Source organism: Mesoplodon bidens, assembly GCF_964165515.1.
Source record: "Mesoplodon bidens genome assembly, chromosome: 19".
NCBI lineage: Eukaryota > Metazoa > Chordata > Mammalia > Artiodactyla > Ziphiidae > Mesoplodon > Mesoplodon bidens.
In genome coordinates, this window is record NC_138179.1 from 44,362,553 (window position 1) to 44,380,401 (window position 17,849).

The window sequence follows — 17,849 nt, forward strand, 5'->3', positions numbered from 1 at the left end:
GCAGGGGATCTTCCCAGCCTCTGCCTGGTCTCCCAGGAGACCCCCCACCTCTGGTGTGTGAAGACCAAAGCCTCAAGCCCAGGTGAAGAGAGACCCACTCGGGCAGAAGGTGTGTGTGTGGGGGGGAAGGCAGGTAGAAGACTCTGAGGTCAAGGTAGTCGTTCTCTGGACGTGCTGAGAATAGCCTGGAACTTCTTGCTATGATGACCAGACTGCAGCCATGACAGAAGCTGCTCCAACTTGAGCAGGACTGAATCTACGGCTGGCAGAATTCCAAGAACGGGCCTCAAGAGAATGGGATTAATATTATTGCTCATAATAATCTATATCTTTGAGGGCATCAAAATACCTGTAGCTTGCTCTGCCCATACATGAAAGCAGGCAATTAAAATTGTCAGTAAAGGGGCTTCCCTCGTGGCGCAGTGGTTGAGAGTCCGCCTGCTGATGCAGGGGACACGGGTTCGTGCCCCGGTCCGGGAAGATCCCACATGCCGTGGAGCGGCTGGGCCCGTGAGCCATGGCCGCTGAGCCTGCACGTCTGAAGCCTGTGCTCCGCAACGGGAGAGGCCACAACAGTGAGAGGCCTGCGTACCGCACAAAAGAAAAAAGAAAAAAAAATTGTCAGTAAAGATATACTACAGGCCCATGTTGACATCTTCCACTCTAAGAATACAGTGCCTTATATCAGCATGAAGAAGTTACAGAAGATGGACCTTCACCCACGATCTCATAGAAGTGGAGCGATGTTTGACAGTGGGGAATTCAAAGCAGATCTTTTGCCCCTTTCCTGTCTGCCCATTCCTGTTCCCCTCCAACCTTAAAAGAACCTAATTATAGGAACAAGATCACTAGGCAATTTAACCAAACTCCTGACTTATGCTCTCCTGAATGCACACCATGCCTTGCCTAATCTGTTGATTTGTTTCCTAGATAAAAAGAATGAAGTGAGGGACTTCCCTGGTGGTCCAGTGGTAAAGAATCTGCCTTACAATGCAGGGGGCACGGGTTCGATCCCTGGTCAGGGAACTAAGATACCACATGCTGCGGGGCAAATAAGCCCGTGCGCCACAACTACTGAGCTCATGTGCCTCGACTGGACAGTCCGTGTGCCGCAAACTATAGAGCCCACGCACCCTGGAGCCTGCCCGCCATAACTAGAGAGGAGCCCGTGCGCCGCAACGAAATATCCCACATGCCCCAACAAAGATCCCACGTGCCACGACTGAGACCCAATGCAGCCAAAAATAAAATAAAATAAATAAATAATAAATAATCTTAAGGGGGGAAAAAAAAGAATTGAGCAGTTAAAAAATGACTAGCTCTCTACCTGCAATAGTCCCCCTAACAATCCTAAAAGCAGATCACGAAGGCAAGATAATGCCTGAAGCGTGCACACAATGGAGAATATGATGCAGAACCCAACATCCTCCCTCAGTGCTTCACTGAGATTCTTTCCCTTTTTTCCCCTTTAAAAACTGTCATGGCTGAGCAGAATCTTCAGAGTTGGTCTTGGGACATGAATCCACTTCTCCCCAGATTGCTGGCTTTTGTGATTAAAGCAACTTTCCTTTCTAGTGATACTTGCCTCTTGAATTATTGGCTTTTGAGCGGCGAGCAGCTGAGCCTGAGTTCGGTAATAACCTGAAGGAGCCCTCCTTCCTGGGCCATCCATCAGGGTGGGGCTGAGGTGGGGGCCAGTCACCCACCCTGGCTTGGTTTTGTCCCCGGGGGGTGGGGCAGGGCATGGCCTTGTGAGGACTGAATGCCTGAAGCCCAGGGCTTGAGTCTGAGAGAGGCAGGTGCCATGCATGTGTCGGGGGTCAGGTCCAAGGAACTGTGGGAGCTCCAGGCTGAGGAGACAGGCCACCTGCCCATGGCTGTCCATCCCCAGGGAGACCAGGGTGGCTCAGGAGGCCCTGAACGCCATCCAGTAGAGAGCAGAATGCTCAGAGTCTGCAAAGGGGTGACATCCCTCAGCCAGAGGACTGAGAAGGGGGAGGAGGAAGAGGGGAGAGCAGGAGGGTGGAAGGAGCCTCCAGGAGCTGGGGACAGGTGGGGAGGGCTGGCCAAGGGCTCCAGAGGAGGTGGGAGCAGTGCCCAGCCGGGGGGAGGGCTGGACCCACCAGGACTGTGGCTGCCCCGGTGGCTGGGTAGGGGCAGGGGGTCAGGGCAAGGTGCACGAGCATCCTTGGCCCATGTTGGGGCTCTGGGTTTTCATTTGCCAAGGTGGTGAAGGGGGTACATTTTATTAGCTGCTGGTTCCTTGGTTTAGGTGTGAAAGACAGTTGCCTGGATACGGGCACCACTTGTGCTATTGCCCTTGTGGGTGTTGGGGGCTGGGGAGGATGGGGGGCTGCAGGACTGAGCAGGGCTGGGGGCGGATGTGAGGCCAGCGGGGGAGTGAGAATTTGGTGGGGGGCACCGCAGGCCTCGCCTCTCCTTCCTGCACCCAGACAGCAGCTCCCGTCACGGCAACCACAGCCTCTGCTGGCCAGGCTGACAGGTGCCTGTGAACAGACTGACATTTCTGTGGCTGCTCACCTCTGCGCCTGTCGGGGAGGGTCTCCTCGTGTTTACCCTTCCCCCTCGCCCAGGCCTGCAGACCTGAGAGTCCTCCATAGGGGCAGTGAGGGCAGCAGATGGACTTATCTACAGCCCTGACCCTCGGCTGAGGCCCTCCCCTGGTGTCCCCAGGCTGGCCCCATGGAGCATTGCCGCCCTCTCCCGCCCCTGGCTCCCCGCATCCCCCTCCTGCAGTATTTCTCACCAGCACCCAGGTGCCTCTTGCCAGATCTCTCTCCTGCCACCTAGGAGTGCTGGCTCCTTGGGGGAAGGGCCCCTAGTTTGTTTACCGCTGTACCCACAGCACCTAGACCTGTGCTCTGTGCAGTATGGCCACTCTCGGTCAGTATTTGTTGGATGGACATAAAAGTTATTCACTTAGAAGAACAAGAACTGTCCCTGGCTCCACCTTTGGACCCCAACCTGGTTACATCACACGGACATCAATAGGGCACAGCCAGCGTGTTCTTCAGGGGCTGAGCACCCACTGCCCCTTAATTGCGTGTCCCCTACTTGGGGAGCCAAGAGCTGACCCCACAGCAATGTGGTGTATGGCAGGGCTGGAAAGTTCCTCAGTGGGGTAGGGGCTTGGGGTGGCCTCAGGCCTGATGGTCCAAGAGGTCCACAGAAGGCCCTCAGGGAAGCTTCAGGATGTGGGGCTGAGTCGGGCCTGCGACCTGGGATTGGTGCTGCGCCTCAAGTACCTGGGCCCCATCCCGCCTGCCGTACAGAAATGACCACCCACTCTGTGGCATCTAGAAGCTGTGCATAGGTGGCTTGAGCTGGAGCTCAGGGTGGACATATCTCCCAGAACCACCCTGGCCGGTGGGCCCAGGCAGGTTTGCTATGCGGTTCTGACACTCAGGCCCAGCCCCTCCCGAGGCCTGGAGGGTCAGGTGTGATGTAAAACTTGGTAAAGGTGTGTAACCACGGTGGTTCAGACCCCTGTCTCCTTCCAGTGTGCTTCTGTGTCAGGTGGCCTCAGGCTGGCCCAGAGCATCTCTGGGGCCCGGCTAAGAGGAAGTTGGGCTTGGGATACATTTAGCTGGTTAGTGGATCTACTTATGAGTGTGCAGTGGCTTCAAGATCTATGAAGATTTTGCTATCTATCTGGGAGAGGGATGGTGCACTGAGGGTGAATGGTACCCCCCAAAATTCATGTCCACCCAGGACCTGTGAATGGGACCTTATATGGAGACAGGGTCTTTGCAGATGTAGTCAAGTTAGAAGGAGACCATCCTGAATGGCCTTAATCCCGTTATGACTGGTGTCCTTATAAGAAGAGAGAAATTTGGGTACAGGGAGAAGGCCATGTGGTAATGATCTGGGAGAGGCAGCAGGTGAGAGGTGGCTTGAAGCGAGATCTTAGTTCCCTGCCCAGGAATTGAACCTGGGTAACCTGTATGAAAACCCTAGCCACTATACCACCAGGGGCTAGAGGCTAAGAAGCAAAACTCCCCCGGCCCTTGCCCCCATTGAGAAAATGCATTTCTCAAGGAGGCAAAAACTATACAAACAGGTACAAAGTTTACTATTAAAGACAGTACAACAAGTGGGAGAGCACACAGAGAAGCAGTTTGTTTAGTTAAGACAGAAGCAAGGCAGAGATACACACCCAGAGAAGAAGGGTATGGGCGTCCCCCCTAATGAAGAGGAGCACAGTAAAGAGGCGGTTAAATCATTTACATAGGGCAGTTCCCCCTGGTCTTTGTTTACCTTTGACCAATCATCTGGTTGCCTTTTCCACACCTGATGCCCCAGGATTCTCCCCAGCATACGTGTGCAACATTTTTCCAAGATGGATTCCAGCCCAGAGGCCTATGGGGGGCCTTGGCATCACCTATTCTGGGGTGCTGCCCCCTCCTTTTTGACCCCCAAGGAGCCTTTCTGCGCATATGCAATGTCTCCCTTGCCCCAAGGATGGGAAATATATGACCTCTTGATCTTTTACTTAAACAGGGTTTAGCCCCTCTCTGTTCCTGCCGTGACTGTTATCTTAAAGTGTCCTGGCTATTTACCCCGTTTCTGTTGTTACTTCTTTTTTTTTTTTTTTTTGCGGTATCTGGGCCTCTCACTGTTGTGGCCTCTCCCGTTGCGGAGCACAGGCTCCGGACGCGCAGGCTCAGCGGCCATGGCTCACGGGCCCAGCCACTCCACGGCATGTGGGATCTTCCCGGACTGGAGCATGAACCCATGTCCCCTGCGTTGGCAGGCGGACTCTCAACCACTGCGCCACCAGGGAAGCCCTGCTTCTATTTTTGCTCAGCTCCTCTTGATAGTAAGTGATCATTTTTTAAAGTTTCACATATGGTGTACAGTCATGTCTATTTTCTGTTCGATGAGTGTGGGATTTCACATTAACTAACAGCATGATTCAGATCTGAAGGAGCAAATTGAAATCTCAGGCTTAATTGGTTGATTTATCTATTTATCACAGTGGTTACGTCCTTCCTGTTCTTATGTATTTTGCTGTTTTTAGATTCATGGGTTCACACTGGTTATATGTTTTTGTCCTATTGTTGCTTTTCCAGTATTACTACTTTGCCAGAAGGTAGGATTGATAACTCCAGCTTTCTTGTGGTTCATGTTTGCTTTTTATATGTTTTCCGTTCTTTTCCTTCCAACCGTGGTGTCCTATCGTTCCTATTGTTCTTTGCAGACAATATAGTGTTGAATCTTTTCTTTTAAATACAGTTTGAGACTATCTTTTAATTAGTGAGTTTAGCCCCAGGATTTGGGGCAGGCCAACCTGGAGTGGGAGGGGTGCACCCCTGGGCCAGCTGAGACCCCACCCTCCGACCCCTCTGCCCACTGTGCCGGCCCCTCCTCATTGGCTGCTGTCCCTGGACAGCCCCTGTGTCAGGAGGGTCAGTGCCATGCTTTGGGGGCCAGAGTGAGGAGGAGCCAATGCCCAGAGGCCCATGTTTCCACTGCTGCTCCCAGTGCTTGGCCAGCTGGGCCAAGCTGACTCTGTTTCTCCAAGCCCCCCACTGGAACCCCCAAAGCTTCGGTCTGAGGATGGAGGCTGCCGCCACAGGCAAGGCCTTTGCCTCTAGCTGCCGTAGGCTCAGTCCACACCCGCAAAGATTGTGAAGCACTTGCTCTGCGGAAGCCACCCTGAGGGCTAACCGAGGTATCTCGGTCCTCATGGCCCCCCCAGGTAGGGAAGCTGCTGCCCCCATTTTTTTTTTTTTTTGTCCATGCCATGCGGCTTGCAGGATCCTAGTTCCCCGACCAGGGATCGAACCCGGGCCCTTGGCAGTGAAAGCACCAAGTCCTAACCACTGGACCACTTCCCTGCCCCCATTTTACACTGAGGAAATCGAGGCCCAAGAGGCTCAGACCCAGACACAGACATGTGAGAACCAGGACTCAGGCCACACTCAGGTTCTCTGTCACAACGGAAACAAAGCCAGGAGTATTTAAATGCCACTGTGCTTACATGTATGTAACATGCCCAGCATGCAGTGGTGCTCAATGTGGGGCAGGGGGCACATGGAGGAGGGACCCAGCCCTGCCCTTCATGTCATCACCGTCCTGGCAAAGGACAGAGAAGCAGATGATTAAGGGGTTATCATGAGAGGGGAGGACAGTAGGGAGCACAGCCCCGAGCACAGATCACAAGGAGGGGAGGAGGACCGAGGGGCACAGCCTCTGGTCGCTGGGATGGAGTCGGGTGGAGAGATGCCTCCGATGACAAGGGCCTCTGGAGGCGGGCCGATGGCGCTGTCTGCTTACGTCTCAGGTGGTGGGAAGAGGGCAGAGCTACGGTGACAGCTGAGGGTCAGGGTGACAGCTGAGGGTCGGGGCAGTGGGAAGGGTGGCCAGTGTGACTGGGAAACCACAGAGTCTAGCCCTTGAAGACAGCGTGGATCCCACTCCTCTAATTTACAGATGGGGAAACTGAGGCCCAGAGAGGCAGGACTTGCCCAAGGCCACAAGAGTGGAGACCAGAAGTCAGCAGGCAACAGGTGGACACCTGCTGTATACTTGGCTCTGTAAGGTGGCCTGCCTTTCCTCAGGGCCCTAGGAGGTGGGGGGTACAGGGGCGCTGTGTTCCTTGCCTTTGCCCCTGGTACCCGTTTGGATCCCGGTACCCTCCACAAGAACAGCTGAGATCACATCCTGAGCTGCCCAACCCAAGCCCAGGGTGTCCCAGTGACTCCCTGCCCCGGTGACACACACCTCACAGCGACAGAACCAGTGTCAACACCCCATTTGTTCTTCCATTATGTCATCCGTGTAGACATAAAAGTACTGTTATGTGTTTAAACAACTACATACACCCATCTGTGCTTTATAAATGTGGGGTCATACACACACTGTGCACCAGCTTGTATCGTTATGGCATCTTGCAAAGGTCCTAGTGTGATGTTTCAGATTCTTCGTGGTGCCCTTTTAATGCCTGCTGCATGTGCAAACCGTAATCGATATAGCGCTTCTCTCATTTGGACATTTAGGTAATTTCTCAGTTGTTGATTTTTGTATTGAAAGCAACACTGCCATGGATATCACTGCAATCTTGTTTCTATGCCCAAAGATCATTTCCCAAAGATAGAATTCCAGCTAAAACGAACATCATTGGCTAATGACACTTTAATCTTTGCAAACCCCGTGGATGAAGGGTTATCTCATCTCAGTTGGTGGGCAGCATGGTCTGCTGTTTCTTGGCCCTGAGTCCAGGAGGACGCAGCCACGGTCCACATCCACTCTGGGCGCGCCTGTTTCCCCAAGGTCGGTTCCCCAAGGTCCCATCGCACCCCAACATGAGCACACACCGGGAGTGGCCCTCTATTAAGAACCCCAGACCACTGCCGCTAGCTCCCCTTCCTCCATTCCCACGTCACCCCGTGGTGGAGGCTAGTGAGGCCAGGAGGACTCTGGTTGATTCGTCCCTTCTCCAGCCTGAACAGGGGCTGGAGTGAGTGTGTGTCCCCGTGCCCCTCCCTCCTTTCTGAAAGTCTCACACATAGTCCCTTAGGCTGTCAAAGTCCTTGGAGACTCTAGGGAGGGTGTCAGGCAAGCCTCCGAGCCTCCTTGACTCTAAGCTGGCTGAGAAATAGACACTGGAGTTGGAAAGGGGAGAAGAGAAGCCCTTTATTTCTGGCAAGGCTGGGCTGGGGTCAGCGCTCAGTCCCCAGCCTCCCCAGCACCCCCAGCTGCCCGTTGCCCCAGGCCCAAGTCCCTCCTTCAGAGCAGCCTCTTCTGCCATGGAAGGGTCAGGGCAGCAGGACGACAGAAAAGCTTCCTTCCCGGTGGCTCCAAGGTGCCAGGAGCAGCCTCAAGGGTGGGAGGCAGGCAAGGAGGGCTGCCTGGAGGAGGCAGCAGGAGCCTGACTGCTGTGGGGAGCTGCCTGTGTGTCCGTGCTGGGTTGGATGGTCTGCCCAGAGCTCTGCTGGACAGAGGGAGGCCTGGGGTCCTGCCAGGCTCACTGGTACTGGTTGGGGATGGAGATGGTGTTACAGCGGCTGTGGGACATGTCCTCGTAGATCACGCACACCAAATTCTTATCCTTCGCACAGCAAAGTTTCTGGATCTGAAAGGAAGCCTGTCATCTACCACTGGGGGCAGCTCGCTCAGGGCCACCTTCTATCTTCAAGGCATCTCTCCTCAGGAAGCTTTTAGATTTGGGGGCCTGCATGAACCCTTTTTAGGCGGGTCCTCGGCCAGACCCCCAGTTCTCCAGAGCTGCCCAGGCCTGGGCAAGGGTGGGCGAGGCAGGGCCATCGGGCAGCGGCAGGGAGGTGGAGGTGGAAGTGACCTTGCTCCCTGGCCCTGGACAGGGAGGGGTCTGGCTATTGCAGGGGACATGGAGTTGGAGGCGCTAGGTGAAAGTGGGGGCAAAAGCTGATGGACCAGGGACAAGCTGACCACTTCCTGGCCCGTCTCTCTTGCCCCCTCCCCTCCTGCCTCCAGCCCATGATCGCACATGGATTTCACACACCCACAAGCCTGACACTCGCATATGTACACCCATGCACACGTGCGCACACGTGTGCACACTCTCACAGTCACGCGCGGCATCCCCATGCTCTCCGAAAGGGTCCCTCTGGACCCTCCTCTCGCTCCCCCGTAAACGTCTGACCAGGACGTGTCTTCCTGGCCCCACGCCCGTCCTTGCTGGGGGCTCCAGTTCTTGGGTTTCCTCCCACCTTGGACCTTGCCGTCCAAACCCTCTGAGCTCCAGGAGACCCTGACAGAGGGAGTGGCTGGGTGCTGAGGTTTCCCATGTGGCCAACTCCCTGGGGCTTAACCACTCTCCTTCCCTCCCTGCTCTCTGGGAGAAGCGGGCTTATAGGGATGCAGATGATATCTGAGGGTCCACACTGACCTCTGTCCTTCTCAGCACACACACTGCTCCCAGCCCCAGCCCGACGAGGAAGAAGCCCACAGCCAGGGCTGTGGGGAGGGCAAAGAGTATCAGCTGAGTCTCCGGGCACGTGTTCACTGTTTGGGGCAGTTCTTCTGGGAAGAAGGAACAGAGAGAGGCATTTGGCAGGTGAGGGAGTCCACGAGAGCCTCTGGGTTCAGGGCGAGGTCGGGGCTCTGGAGTGTGTGTGCATGTGGGAATCCAGGAGGCTTCCTGTAGGAGGTGGGCTCATGGTAACTCAAGCAAGGGTAGAGGGAAGATCCTCAGACACGGGCCGATGGAGCCTGGGCTGGCCAGCAGGCAGGTGGAGTGGTCCCCGGGGTGGCACACTCCTTACCTGTCACCACGACCAATGTCCCGGGGCCCCAGACCTCGTTATTCATGATGGCCTGGCAGGCGTAGTCACCGGTGTCAGCCAGCTGCAGGTGGTGCATGCTGATGGTCAGGTTGTACTGCAGCCCTGAGAAGGTGACGCGGCCCTGGAACCGCTGGTCCACGGTGGGCTCCTTCCCGTTTTCAAAGTAAATCACGTTGCTGAGCTTCGGCCACCTTTGCTTCAGGTAGATGCCAAGCAGGGGCCCCCGGCTGGAGCAGGTGATGTTGACAGAGTCCCCCTCTAAAGCGATCGTGTAGGCGGGGGACTGCCACACCTCTGCAAGGAGGACCTGCCACTGTCACCACCAGCCTGGCCAGAGAGGCAGGGACCCACCTCTCTGCCGGGGATGGTGGCAGGGCAGAGGTGCCCTGGGTCAGCCCGCTGGGTTTTTTCTGTTTTTATTTTATTTTGTTTTTGTTTTTTAATTTAAAGAAGGCTTTAATCTCTTTTTTTTTTTTTGGCCACACCGCGTGGCATACAGAATCTTAGTTCCTTGACCAGGGATCGAACCCATGCCCCCTGCAGTGGAAGCGTGGATTCTTAATCACTGGACCACCAGGGAAGTCCTGGACAGCCGGCTGTTGTCAAGGATGAGGCAACTTTCGGAAGCCTTGAAGCAGCTCATGGCGCCAGCACCCTGGGCTGTACTCAAGTTCCAAAGGGGCTCCAGGGGGCTGGGCAGCCTGTGACCTCTCCCCACCCTGAGGGTCGGGGCACGTCGGAGCTGGGGCCTCTTCCTTCCACAGCGGCAGGCCGTCCGCTGAGACCTCCAACCACTCTCCCAGGCGCTACACCTTCCCCCTCTCTTAAATGAAGCTCCCGAGGGCTGGGGGCAGCTGTCTGTCTCCCTGTCTCTTTCCAATGTCTACTGCCTCAGTTTCTCCACCATTTTCAGGCACCTGAAGCCAGTGGCTCCATGGGGTGGGCATATCCTGGCTTGTCCGTGGGACACCCAGAAAGTTCCCTCATCTGCCCAGCAAGGGCCAGCAGGACCCACTTCTAGGTGCAAACATAATCCAAATACCAGCTGTCCACAAACTAAATTCTGCAGCTGTTTTGGGGAGAGAGAACACAAGAATTTCACCTGCCGGTCCCCATCCCACCTTGTGGAACTAATCTCTCCTTCTTACTGCAGAACTTCGCACAAAAGGTAAACCGAAGGACAATGTTCTCTCAGGACAAAGGCAGCCTTGCTGGTTGTAGGAGAGGAAGTCCCCAGACATTCAGGTAAAGAGAAAGAAGAGATTCAACCATAGTGATTCTGCACCCAGATATCAGCGTCTTGGTGCCCATTGTTTTTTGTCTAAGTGTCCAAAGTTGGACCTTACCCTCTGGAGGGGATGCCAAGGCTTCAGGGGAAGGTCACACTCAGCATCCCCAGCATCCCCGGGAAGGGGGAGCACCCCCTTCCCAGAAGGAGAGTCTGGGGCGGGGAGGGGAGGGGTGCAAGGGTGGCTGGGTGGGAGCACTGGGCCCGCTGATGGGTGCAGTGGGGGACGGGGGGACGGATGGTTGGGAAGTGCTTACCTTGGGCAGCCAGGTTGCAGGGGAGCACAAGGAGCATGGGGAGCAGCTGGAGCCCCAGGAGCCCAGCCATTCTCACTGCAGTGGGGGAAGAACAGGGCCCCGCTTACAGGTCTGTCGAGACTTCCTCTCTGCAGCACCTAACTGCGTGCCACCACCTCACAGACAGCCACTTCCAGGGGCAGTCGGGGCAGGATGGAGCGGGAGGTAGGCAGGGGGACTGCACACAGTGACTGTAGGTTGGACACTCCAGGAGGGCTTCCTGGAGGCAGTGCCATGAGTGAGGGGAGGTGCTGTGGGCGAGGCTGGGAGGGGCAGCCCTCATCCCCGCCTCTAAACTGCTGAGTGCCCCCAGGTAGACCCATGGTCCTGGTCCTCTGCCCCTGCTTCACAACAGGAGAGGAGAAAGGAGGGTGCGGCAGGGGCAGGCCCAGGAGAAAGGGGGTCCCCACGTGGGGACCTGATTTATGCCCAGAAACTTGGAGTATTTTGTCAGTCATACCCGCAGCGTGGAGGCTTGGTGTGGCTGTAGGGACGGGGCCAGGGCATGTGCCCAAGGCTGTGGCTGCCCTGGTGGCTTGCGATTCTGCTTCCTGTGGGTGCAGGGGCTGGAGGCATCTCAGCTGGACTAACATCCTATGTTGGTGCACCAGGCCCTGGTGATCAGCCCCCAGGGCAGAGGGAGACCCATGCCTGGCCCCTGACCCCGAGGACACGGAGGAAGACTCTAGGCAACCAGGAGGTCATTTTTCTGTGGGCCACGGGCCAGATGGCCACGCCTCAAGTGTTGGGCCCAAAGCCACGTGTGCATGTACACAGGTATGTGTGCATGGCTCACATGTGGTCTGATAGCCTTAAGCTGTTTCCTTCCTGGAAGCCCCCTCCACTGGCCAGATGCTCCTGTCTGTTGATGGCTCAGGGTCCTGAGTGGGGTTTGGTGGTGGGGGCAGATTAAGTCTGCTGGGCTGACCCACAGACGCTCCTTGCACGAGGGGTATCTATTTCGGGGGCAGAATCTTGCCAAAGGCCCCTAGGAACCTAGCAAGTTGTTTGCAGGGGGTCATGAAAGCATAGGGCCTGGCAAAACAAGACCCTTCCTAATCTCATTCTGCCTTTGTTTATCACCAACCCTCACTGGGCGCCCGTATGTGCCCATGCCTGCCAAGAGCAGAGGGCAAAATGGACAAGAGGCCTGTGGCCCAGAGCTGACCTCCAGGGATGGACAAGCAGACCTGCAGCAGGACACACAGCCTGTGTCGGGAGAGGGGGCCAAACCTCAAGGGGCCATAGGAGTAAAGCACTGAGGAGATGAGGGAGGGTCATGTGGTGCCTGGGTAGAGCATTCCAAGCAGAAGGATCTGTGGGTGCATGATCCCTGAGGCCAGAAAGTGCCTGGTGTGTCTGAGAGTCTGCAAGAGGGCCAGTGTGGCTGCAGAGGGGGAGGGGGAATCAGGAGGAAGGGCTTCTAGGGCACTGCAAGGACTCAGAACTAAACTTCCTTTAGAGAAATCCTTGAAAATACAGACAAGCAACAAGTAGAAAATGAAAATTAGTCCAAGACCGAGATGCAGTATTTCCTTCTAGATTTCCTGCCTTGGGTGTGCAGGGGCTGAATGACTTAGTGAGCCCTTCCCACCATAACACCAAAGTTAAAATAACCTTTGAATTACTTCAAATGCATCAACACTTTTTGTCTGTTTCAGGCAAAATGGAACAGATGTCCACGGCCCCCAAAGCATGGAGGTCCCAGGTGCCGTGCACACCGTGTCCCGTGGGCTTGGCCCTGTGGTGGCACAAACCCAGTATTTCTCGTGTGAACCTTACTTTAACCTGAGAGATGAAAATGCAGCCCATTCTAGACCTGGACTCTGGGTGCCAGCAAAGCTGCTCTGGGATCATCATCCTCCTGCAAGGCCACAGTTGTCAGGCACCGCGCAGGGTCTCCGGTTTTGGATTCTTCATGGTGAGTGAGGACTCCCAGATGTCTGGTCTTTTGGATGCCTTGCGACTTTTTAGTTTTTGAGACTCGAAGCAGCTTGTTTCAGATTTTTATTTTCTCCACTTAAAAATGTGCTTCTCAGCTCATTTGATGATTTGCTATTTGGTTTAGTTTATTCATCTTGAGGGTTAGCAATACGGATGTTTTGCAAAGCACTGAATGCAGTACTTCTAGAAAAACCTTCTTTTATCACCTTATATGTACCTTTTAAGAATACACTAAACGCATCACCAAACCAGCTCTACAACAAATACTAAAGGAACTTCTTTAGGCGGAAAAGAAAAAGCCACAACTAGAAACAAGAAAATTATGAAACGGGAAAGCTCACCAGTGAAGGCAAACACACAGTAAAGGTAGCAAATCATCCACACACAAATATGATATCAAAACCAGTAATCATGAGAGGAGGAGAGAACAAATGCAGGATATTTGAAATGCGTTTGAAATTAAGAGATCAGCAACTTAAAACAACCATGCATATGTATAGACTCCTATATCAAAACCTCATGGTAACCACAAACCAAAAATCTATAATAGATTTTTTTTTTTTTTTTTTTTTTTTTTTTTTTGCGGTAGGCGGGCCTCTCACCGTTGTGGCCTCTCCCCTTGCGGAGCACAGGCTCCGGACGCACAGGCTCAGCGGCCATGGCTCACGGGCCTAGCCGCTCTGCGGCATGTGGGATCTTCCCAGACCGGGGCACGAACCCGTGTCCCCTGCATCGGCAGGCGGACTCTCAACCACTGCGCCATCAGGGAAGCCCCTATAATAGATATACACACAAAAAAGAAAAAGGAATTCAAACACAACACTAAAGACAGGCATCAAATCATAAAAGAACAAAAGAGGAAAGGAAGAAAAAAGACCTACCCCCCACCCCCCCGCCGCCAAAAAAAGAACACACTCAGTGGAGTTACACAGTTTTGATCATGAAGACATCTGGCATAAATGGGTTGGGGACCTAGAAGAGCCAGCAGGTGGGGCAGATGTTGGGGACGGGAGCCCCAGGGCTAGGGGAGACCAAGGGGTTGGACACAGGTCCCCAGCAGCCACCTGTCCTGCTTCCCTTCCAGAGGGGCCGCTCTACCCCCTGGTGGTGGAGGAGGGGCCCACGCGCCACCTCAGGCCCCTGATCCCCGCCTCCTGGCGCCACACCTGCTGGCAGGAGGGTCCCCAAAACTTGTTCTTGTTCATAGGCCAAAGACAGGAGGGTGTCCACGATCCACACAGGACCCCAGACAGGGGTGTCTCCGAGGTGACGGCAGCGGGGCCCTCCCGCCCCAGGGAGGAGCCCAGGCCAAGAGGCCCCGACGGAGCAGAGGAGGGGGAGGGTCCTGCGGGGTCAAGCGCTTTGGAACTTGAGACGTTTGCACTTTGGGCCAGAGGAGCTGCTGAAGAGCCCTCCCTGGCTTGCATGCCAGGGAGAGGCCAGGACGCTGCCAGGCTTCCTAGTCCTCGGCCTGGTCCTCCCCTCACTTTCCCTCTGTGTAGTGCAGTGCGTGGTGCACACAGCTCCCCACTCTGGCTCAGAGCCTCCTTATCTGGGGAGAGAGGGAGGGAGGGATGAGAGCCATCAGCAGACACCTGTGCCTACCGGCACACCTGAGGACACACCAACTGCCCACACATCGTAGGTCTCCTGGAAGGAGCAGGAAGTCCAGCTCCCCCCATGCCATCCTCCAGGGTGTCCTGGGGACAGTGGGGACCTGGTGGCCCGGCTGGGAGTGAGGCATCTGTGTTCTGGGCCTGGAACTGCCATAGTGGGCTGGGGTCCTCTGGGGGAGGGGTACCAGCTCTCTGGGACCCTGCACGCTCCCCACTCTCCCACTAGCCCCGGTGGGTACAAGGCCATAGGGCCGAGTGTCCATGCTGAGTCTCAGAAGACCCCGTCCAAGACCCCCTGCCCGGCCCACAGACCAGGCACAGGGGCCCATACCTGCCAGAGCTTGGAGAACTTTGGGGAGCCAGACCTTCTGCACCAGGCCAGCAAGCAGACCAGCAGGACAGAGAAGGCGACCAGGGCGAGGATGGGGAGGACCACCTGGACCTGGCTCTTGTCTTCGGGGTCAGGCTTGAGATTGGGGAGCAGCATCTCCGGGCCTGTGGGGAGTGGGCAGGACCTCCACCCTGCGTTCACTGGTGCAGGAGCCACTGCCTGCCTTGGGGGCACCCTCGAGGGGGACATCACCTCCAGCCAGGAAGCCCATAGGTGGGAGAGTGGCAGGGAGATGGGGTGCATGGGATGGGCAGGGTGCCAGGCACAGAGGGTGGGGGTGTCTGATGGGGGGAGACCCAAGGGGGCTTCCTTGAGGCTCCCCTCCTGTACCCCAGGATGAAGATAGAAACACCTACCCCAGGAAGGTGTGAAGAGTGTGTCCTGGGGCTCTGCCAAAGAGAGATCCCAGATAGGTTGGTGGGGACCTGCCCTGGGCCAGCCCTTATGCAGCCCCTCCACCCCAGGTATCAGATGAGCTCTGGATACAGGAGTCCATGAGGGCCTCACTGGCTTCCCCTCCCAGGGCCCGGCTAGGCTGGGGGTGCCATTCTCAGCCGTCCCACTGTACCTGGTCAGGGGCAAAGCTGAACCCCTGCTCCCTGTCCCCAGAGCTCGGGGTGACCGTGACTGCATTACAACCAGGTGTAGGGGGGGTGAGAGTGAGGGGTGGTGACTTGGGGAGTTTTGCAGCAAAGGAAGGGGGAGGGCGTAGGAGGTTTTCAGGGAGGGAAGGGCCCAGCTCCCTGTGCAGACAGGGGATGGTGCCCAGGGCATGCGTGCACGGGCTGCCCTGGGGAGAAGCTCGGAGGGGGCACAGAAGTGGGGTGGGCGGAGCAGATGGAAGCCCTCTTTAGGCCCCACCCCTGTGGCTCTGGGCACCTCAGGTGAGCAGGAATTGCTCCTCCCTGGTTGCTGCCCCTCTCAAACAGGAAAGCACGTGGCGGTCAAGGCGCTCCTCCCCTCACCTGAGACGTTCAGGGTGGTGGTTTTGAAGTTTCTCTGGAGCCCCACAAGACTCCACCTGTACTGCCCTGCCTGGGCGTCCTGGGCTTTTTCAATCACCAGGTGCGCCTCGCCCCCTCGAACCCAGAGCTGCCAACCATCCCGGCGGAAGTTTCCTGGGGCCTTTACACTGAAGACGAGCTGCCAGCTCTCCCCGTGGTGGGTTCGCCGGGAGATGTTGATGTGGGAGAAGAGGTTGCTGATGTTGCAGGCCATCATGGCTGGCTCGCCCCTGAGCACAGAAACCACGTCCTCGGTGCAGCTGGGGCTGTCCCAGTCTGTGTGGGGATACAGTCCAACGTGTGGGTCATGGCTGGGCCTCCGGACTTCCACTGATTGCCCTCCCTGGGGTCACTGACACTACCTGGGGCCTGGGCCCTCCTGGCCTGACCTAGGTCTCTCCTTCCACCCCTGTCTCACCCCTGGGGGGGCCCCCTCGCAGAGTGGGACCACGGAGTGTACCTCCACTCTGAGCACTCCCAAAGGTGGCCAAGAGCAGGAGGGCCCAGAGCATCCTGGGAGCGGGAAGGGGAGATGCCGAGGTCAACATGGCCGGCAGGACGGGGAGCAGGCCTCAGGGGTCCCTCGTCTTCCTTAGTGGTTTTTGGGACACTCCCTGGAGGAAGGAAAGCCGATGAGTCAGAGGCCCCCTGGCCTCCTTCAGAAGCCAGTGGGAGCGGCCACAGCCTGGCCAGGGCGGGTGGGGGTCCCCAAGCTCCTGCCTGACCGCTGTGCCTTGACCCTTCTCTGTACCTTTATGATGTGTGCAGTGGGGCCACTGTCAGACAGATGAAAAACATGGATGAGACAGGAAACAAGTCCCTGGGAGACAAACCCATTTACATCACAGGGGTTATCCTTCAATTTTATATAAAACATACAACACTGCCTGAGCCGTGTGTCCTGTAGAGCTGGGTTGTGACACACAGTCTCGCGTAGCCGACCTAAGACCACCTTGGAAGCCCCCAGCCCCTCTCCCGCTTTTGCATTCCACAGCTGGGCATTTGGGGACATCTGGCCCGCTTGCCAGCTTTATTAACGAAGAGTCTTCCTGTGGAACTCGTGAGCTCTGAGCTGGAAGACTGAACTTTCACGTCCTCTGAAACAACGGTCCATCTCAGGCTTCAGCCTCCAGTAAAAGGGACATTTATCCTGATTAGTTTAAGCTATTTAAACTATTGACCCTTTGATTACAATAATAATAATAATAATAATAATAATAATAATAATAATAATAAACTTTTTGGGTTTGTCTTTGAGCAGTTTTAGGCTTACACAACAATTGGGCAGGAAGTGCAGATAACTCCCACACCCTCCATTACTGGCGTCTCTAGTCAGTGGGGCATTCATTACATCTGATGAGCCTATAGTGCTTTGTCCTCACTGACTGAAGCCTACGCTTTACATCAGGGTTCACTCTCGGTGTTGGACATTTCATGGGTTTGGACAAATGTATAATTACATGCATCCACCTTTAGGTAACATACAGAGTAGTTTCACTGCCCTAAACATCCTCTGTGCTCCATCTATTCATCCCTCCTTCCCCCCAACTCTTGGCAACCACTGATCTTTTTACTGTGTCCATAGTTTTGCCTTTCCCAGAACGTCACAGAGTTGGGACCCTTCCGTTTTGAATTCAGCCTTTCTGATTTTTTTCCACTTTGGGGGGAATTGGGCAGAAGGGCCAGGAGCAAAGGGAACTGTGAACGCAATCGCTTCCAGGAGCTTGGGGCCGTCGGTGAACAGGCTCGGTCCTGACCTCAGGAGGCTCTGGGCCGAGCAAGGAGAATGACGATGGGAGGGACAATCTCAGTCCCCCGCCACTGTGGCCACAATGCACCCCCATTCCAAGCACTGCATGTGTGGAAACTCGTCAAATCCATGGGACTTTGACCAGGTGGGGCCTGTGGTCCTCCCTGTTGTCCCACCTCCCCATTCCGCCCCAACCCTCACTGGGTTCCTGCCTCAGAGCCGAGCTGACAGCTGACTAGCCTGTAGTCTTGCCCCCTCGACCTGCCTCGC

At 55.8% G+C, this 17,849-nt stretch overlaps 2 protein-coding genes across 2 annotated transcripts; both read right to left on the bottom strand.

Annotated features, from left to right (window-relative positions):
* Positions 1–7,663: 7,663 nt before the first annotated feature.
* Positions 7,664–11,020, bottom strand: CD7 (CD7 molecule). The gene is made up of 4 exons (XM_081219943.1): positions 10,836–11,020; positions 9,270–9,584; positions 8,894–9,027; positions 7,664–8,098 (listed from the first exon to the last, which is right to left on the bottom strand). Exons 1-4 carry the CDS (start codon positions 10,903–10,905, stop codon positions 7,991–7,993), a joined length of 627 nt encoding a protein of 208 aa, XP_081076069.1. The 5' UTR covers positions 10,906–11,020; the 3' UTR covers positions 7,664–7,990.
* Positions 11,021–14,248: 3,228 nt separating this feature from the next.
* Positions 14,249–16,440, bottom strand: SECTM1 (secreted and transmembrane 1). The gene is made up of 5 exons (XM_081219946.1): positions 16,290–16,440; positions 15,791–16,105; positions 15,182–15,214; positions 14,766–14,929; positions 14,249–14,370 (listed from the first exon to the last, which is right to left on the bottom strand). The coding sequence occupies exons 1-5, from the start codon at positions 16,375–16,377 to the stop codon at positions 14,356–14,358; spliced, it is 615 nt and encodes a 204-aa protein (XP_081076072.1). The 5' UTR covers positions 16,378–16,440; the 3' UTR covers positions 14,249–14,355.
* Positions 16,441–17,849: the final 1,409 nt, after the last annotated feature.

What these genes read in the sequence shown, in the direction of transcription:
- CD7 (XM_081219943.1), bottom strand. Translation starts at nt 10,905, where the DNA reads ATGGCTGGGCTCCTGGGGCTCCAGCTGCTCCCCATGCTCCTTGTGCTC. An exon ending in GACATTGGTCGTGGTGACAG is followed by an intron (nt 9,028 to 9,269) that starts GTAAGGAGTGTG and finishes CCTTCTTCCCAG; the next exon opens with AAGAACTGCCCCAAACAGTG. An exon ending in GTGTGCTGAGAAGGACAGAG is followed by an intron (nt 8,099 to 8,893) that starts GTCAGTGTGGAC and finishes GCTTCCTTTCAG; the next exon opens with ATCCAGAAACTTTGCTGTGC.
- SECTM1 (XM_081219946.1), bottom strand. Translation starts at nt 16,377, where the DNA reads ATGTTGACCTCGGCATCTCCCCTTCCCGCTCCCAGGATGCTCTGGGCC. An exon ending in CACCACCCTGAACGTCTCAG is followed by an intron (nt 15,215 to 15,790) that starts GTGAGGGGAGGA and finishes TCTCTTTGGCAG; the next exon opens with AGCCCCAGGACACACTCTTC. An exon ending in ACTCTTCACACCTTCCTGGG is followed by an intron (nt 14,930 to 15,181) that starts GTAGGTGTTTCT and finishes CACTCCCCACAG; the next exon opens with GCCCGGAGATGCTGCTCCCC.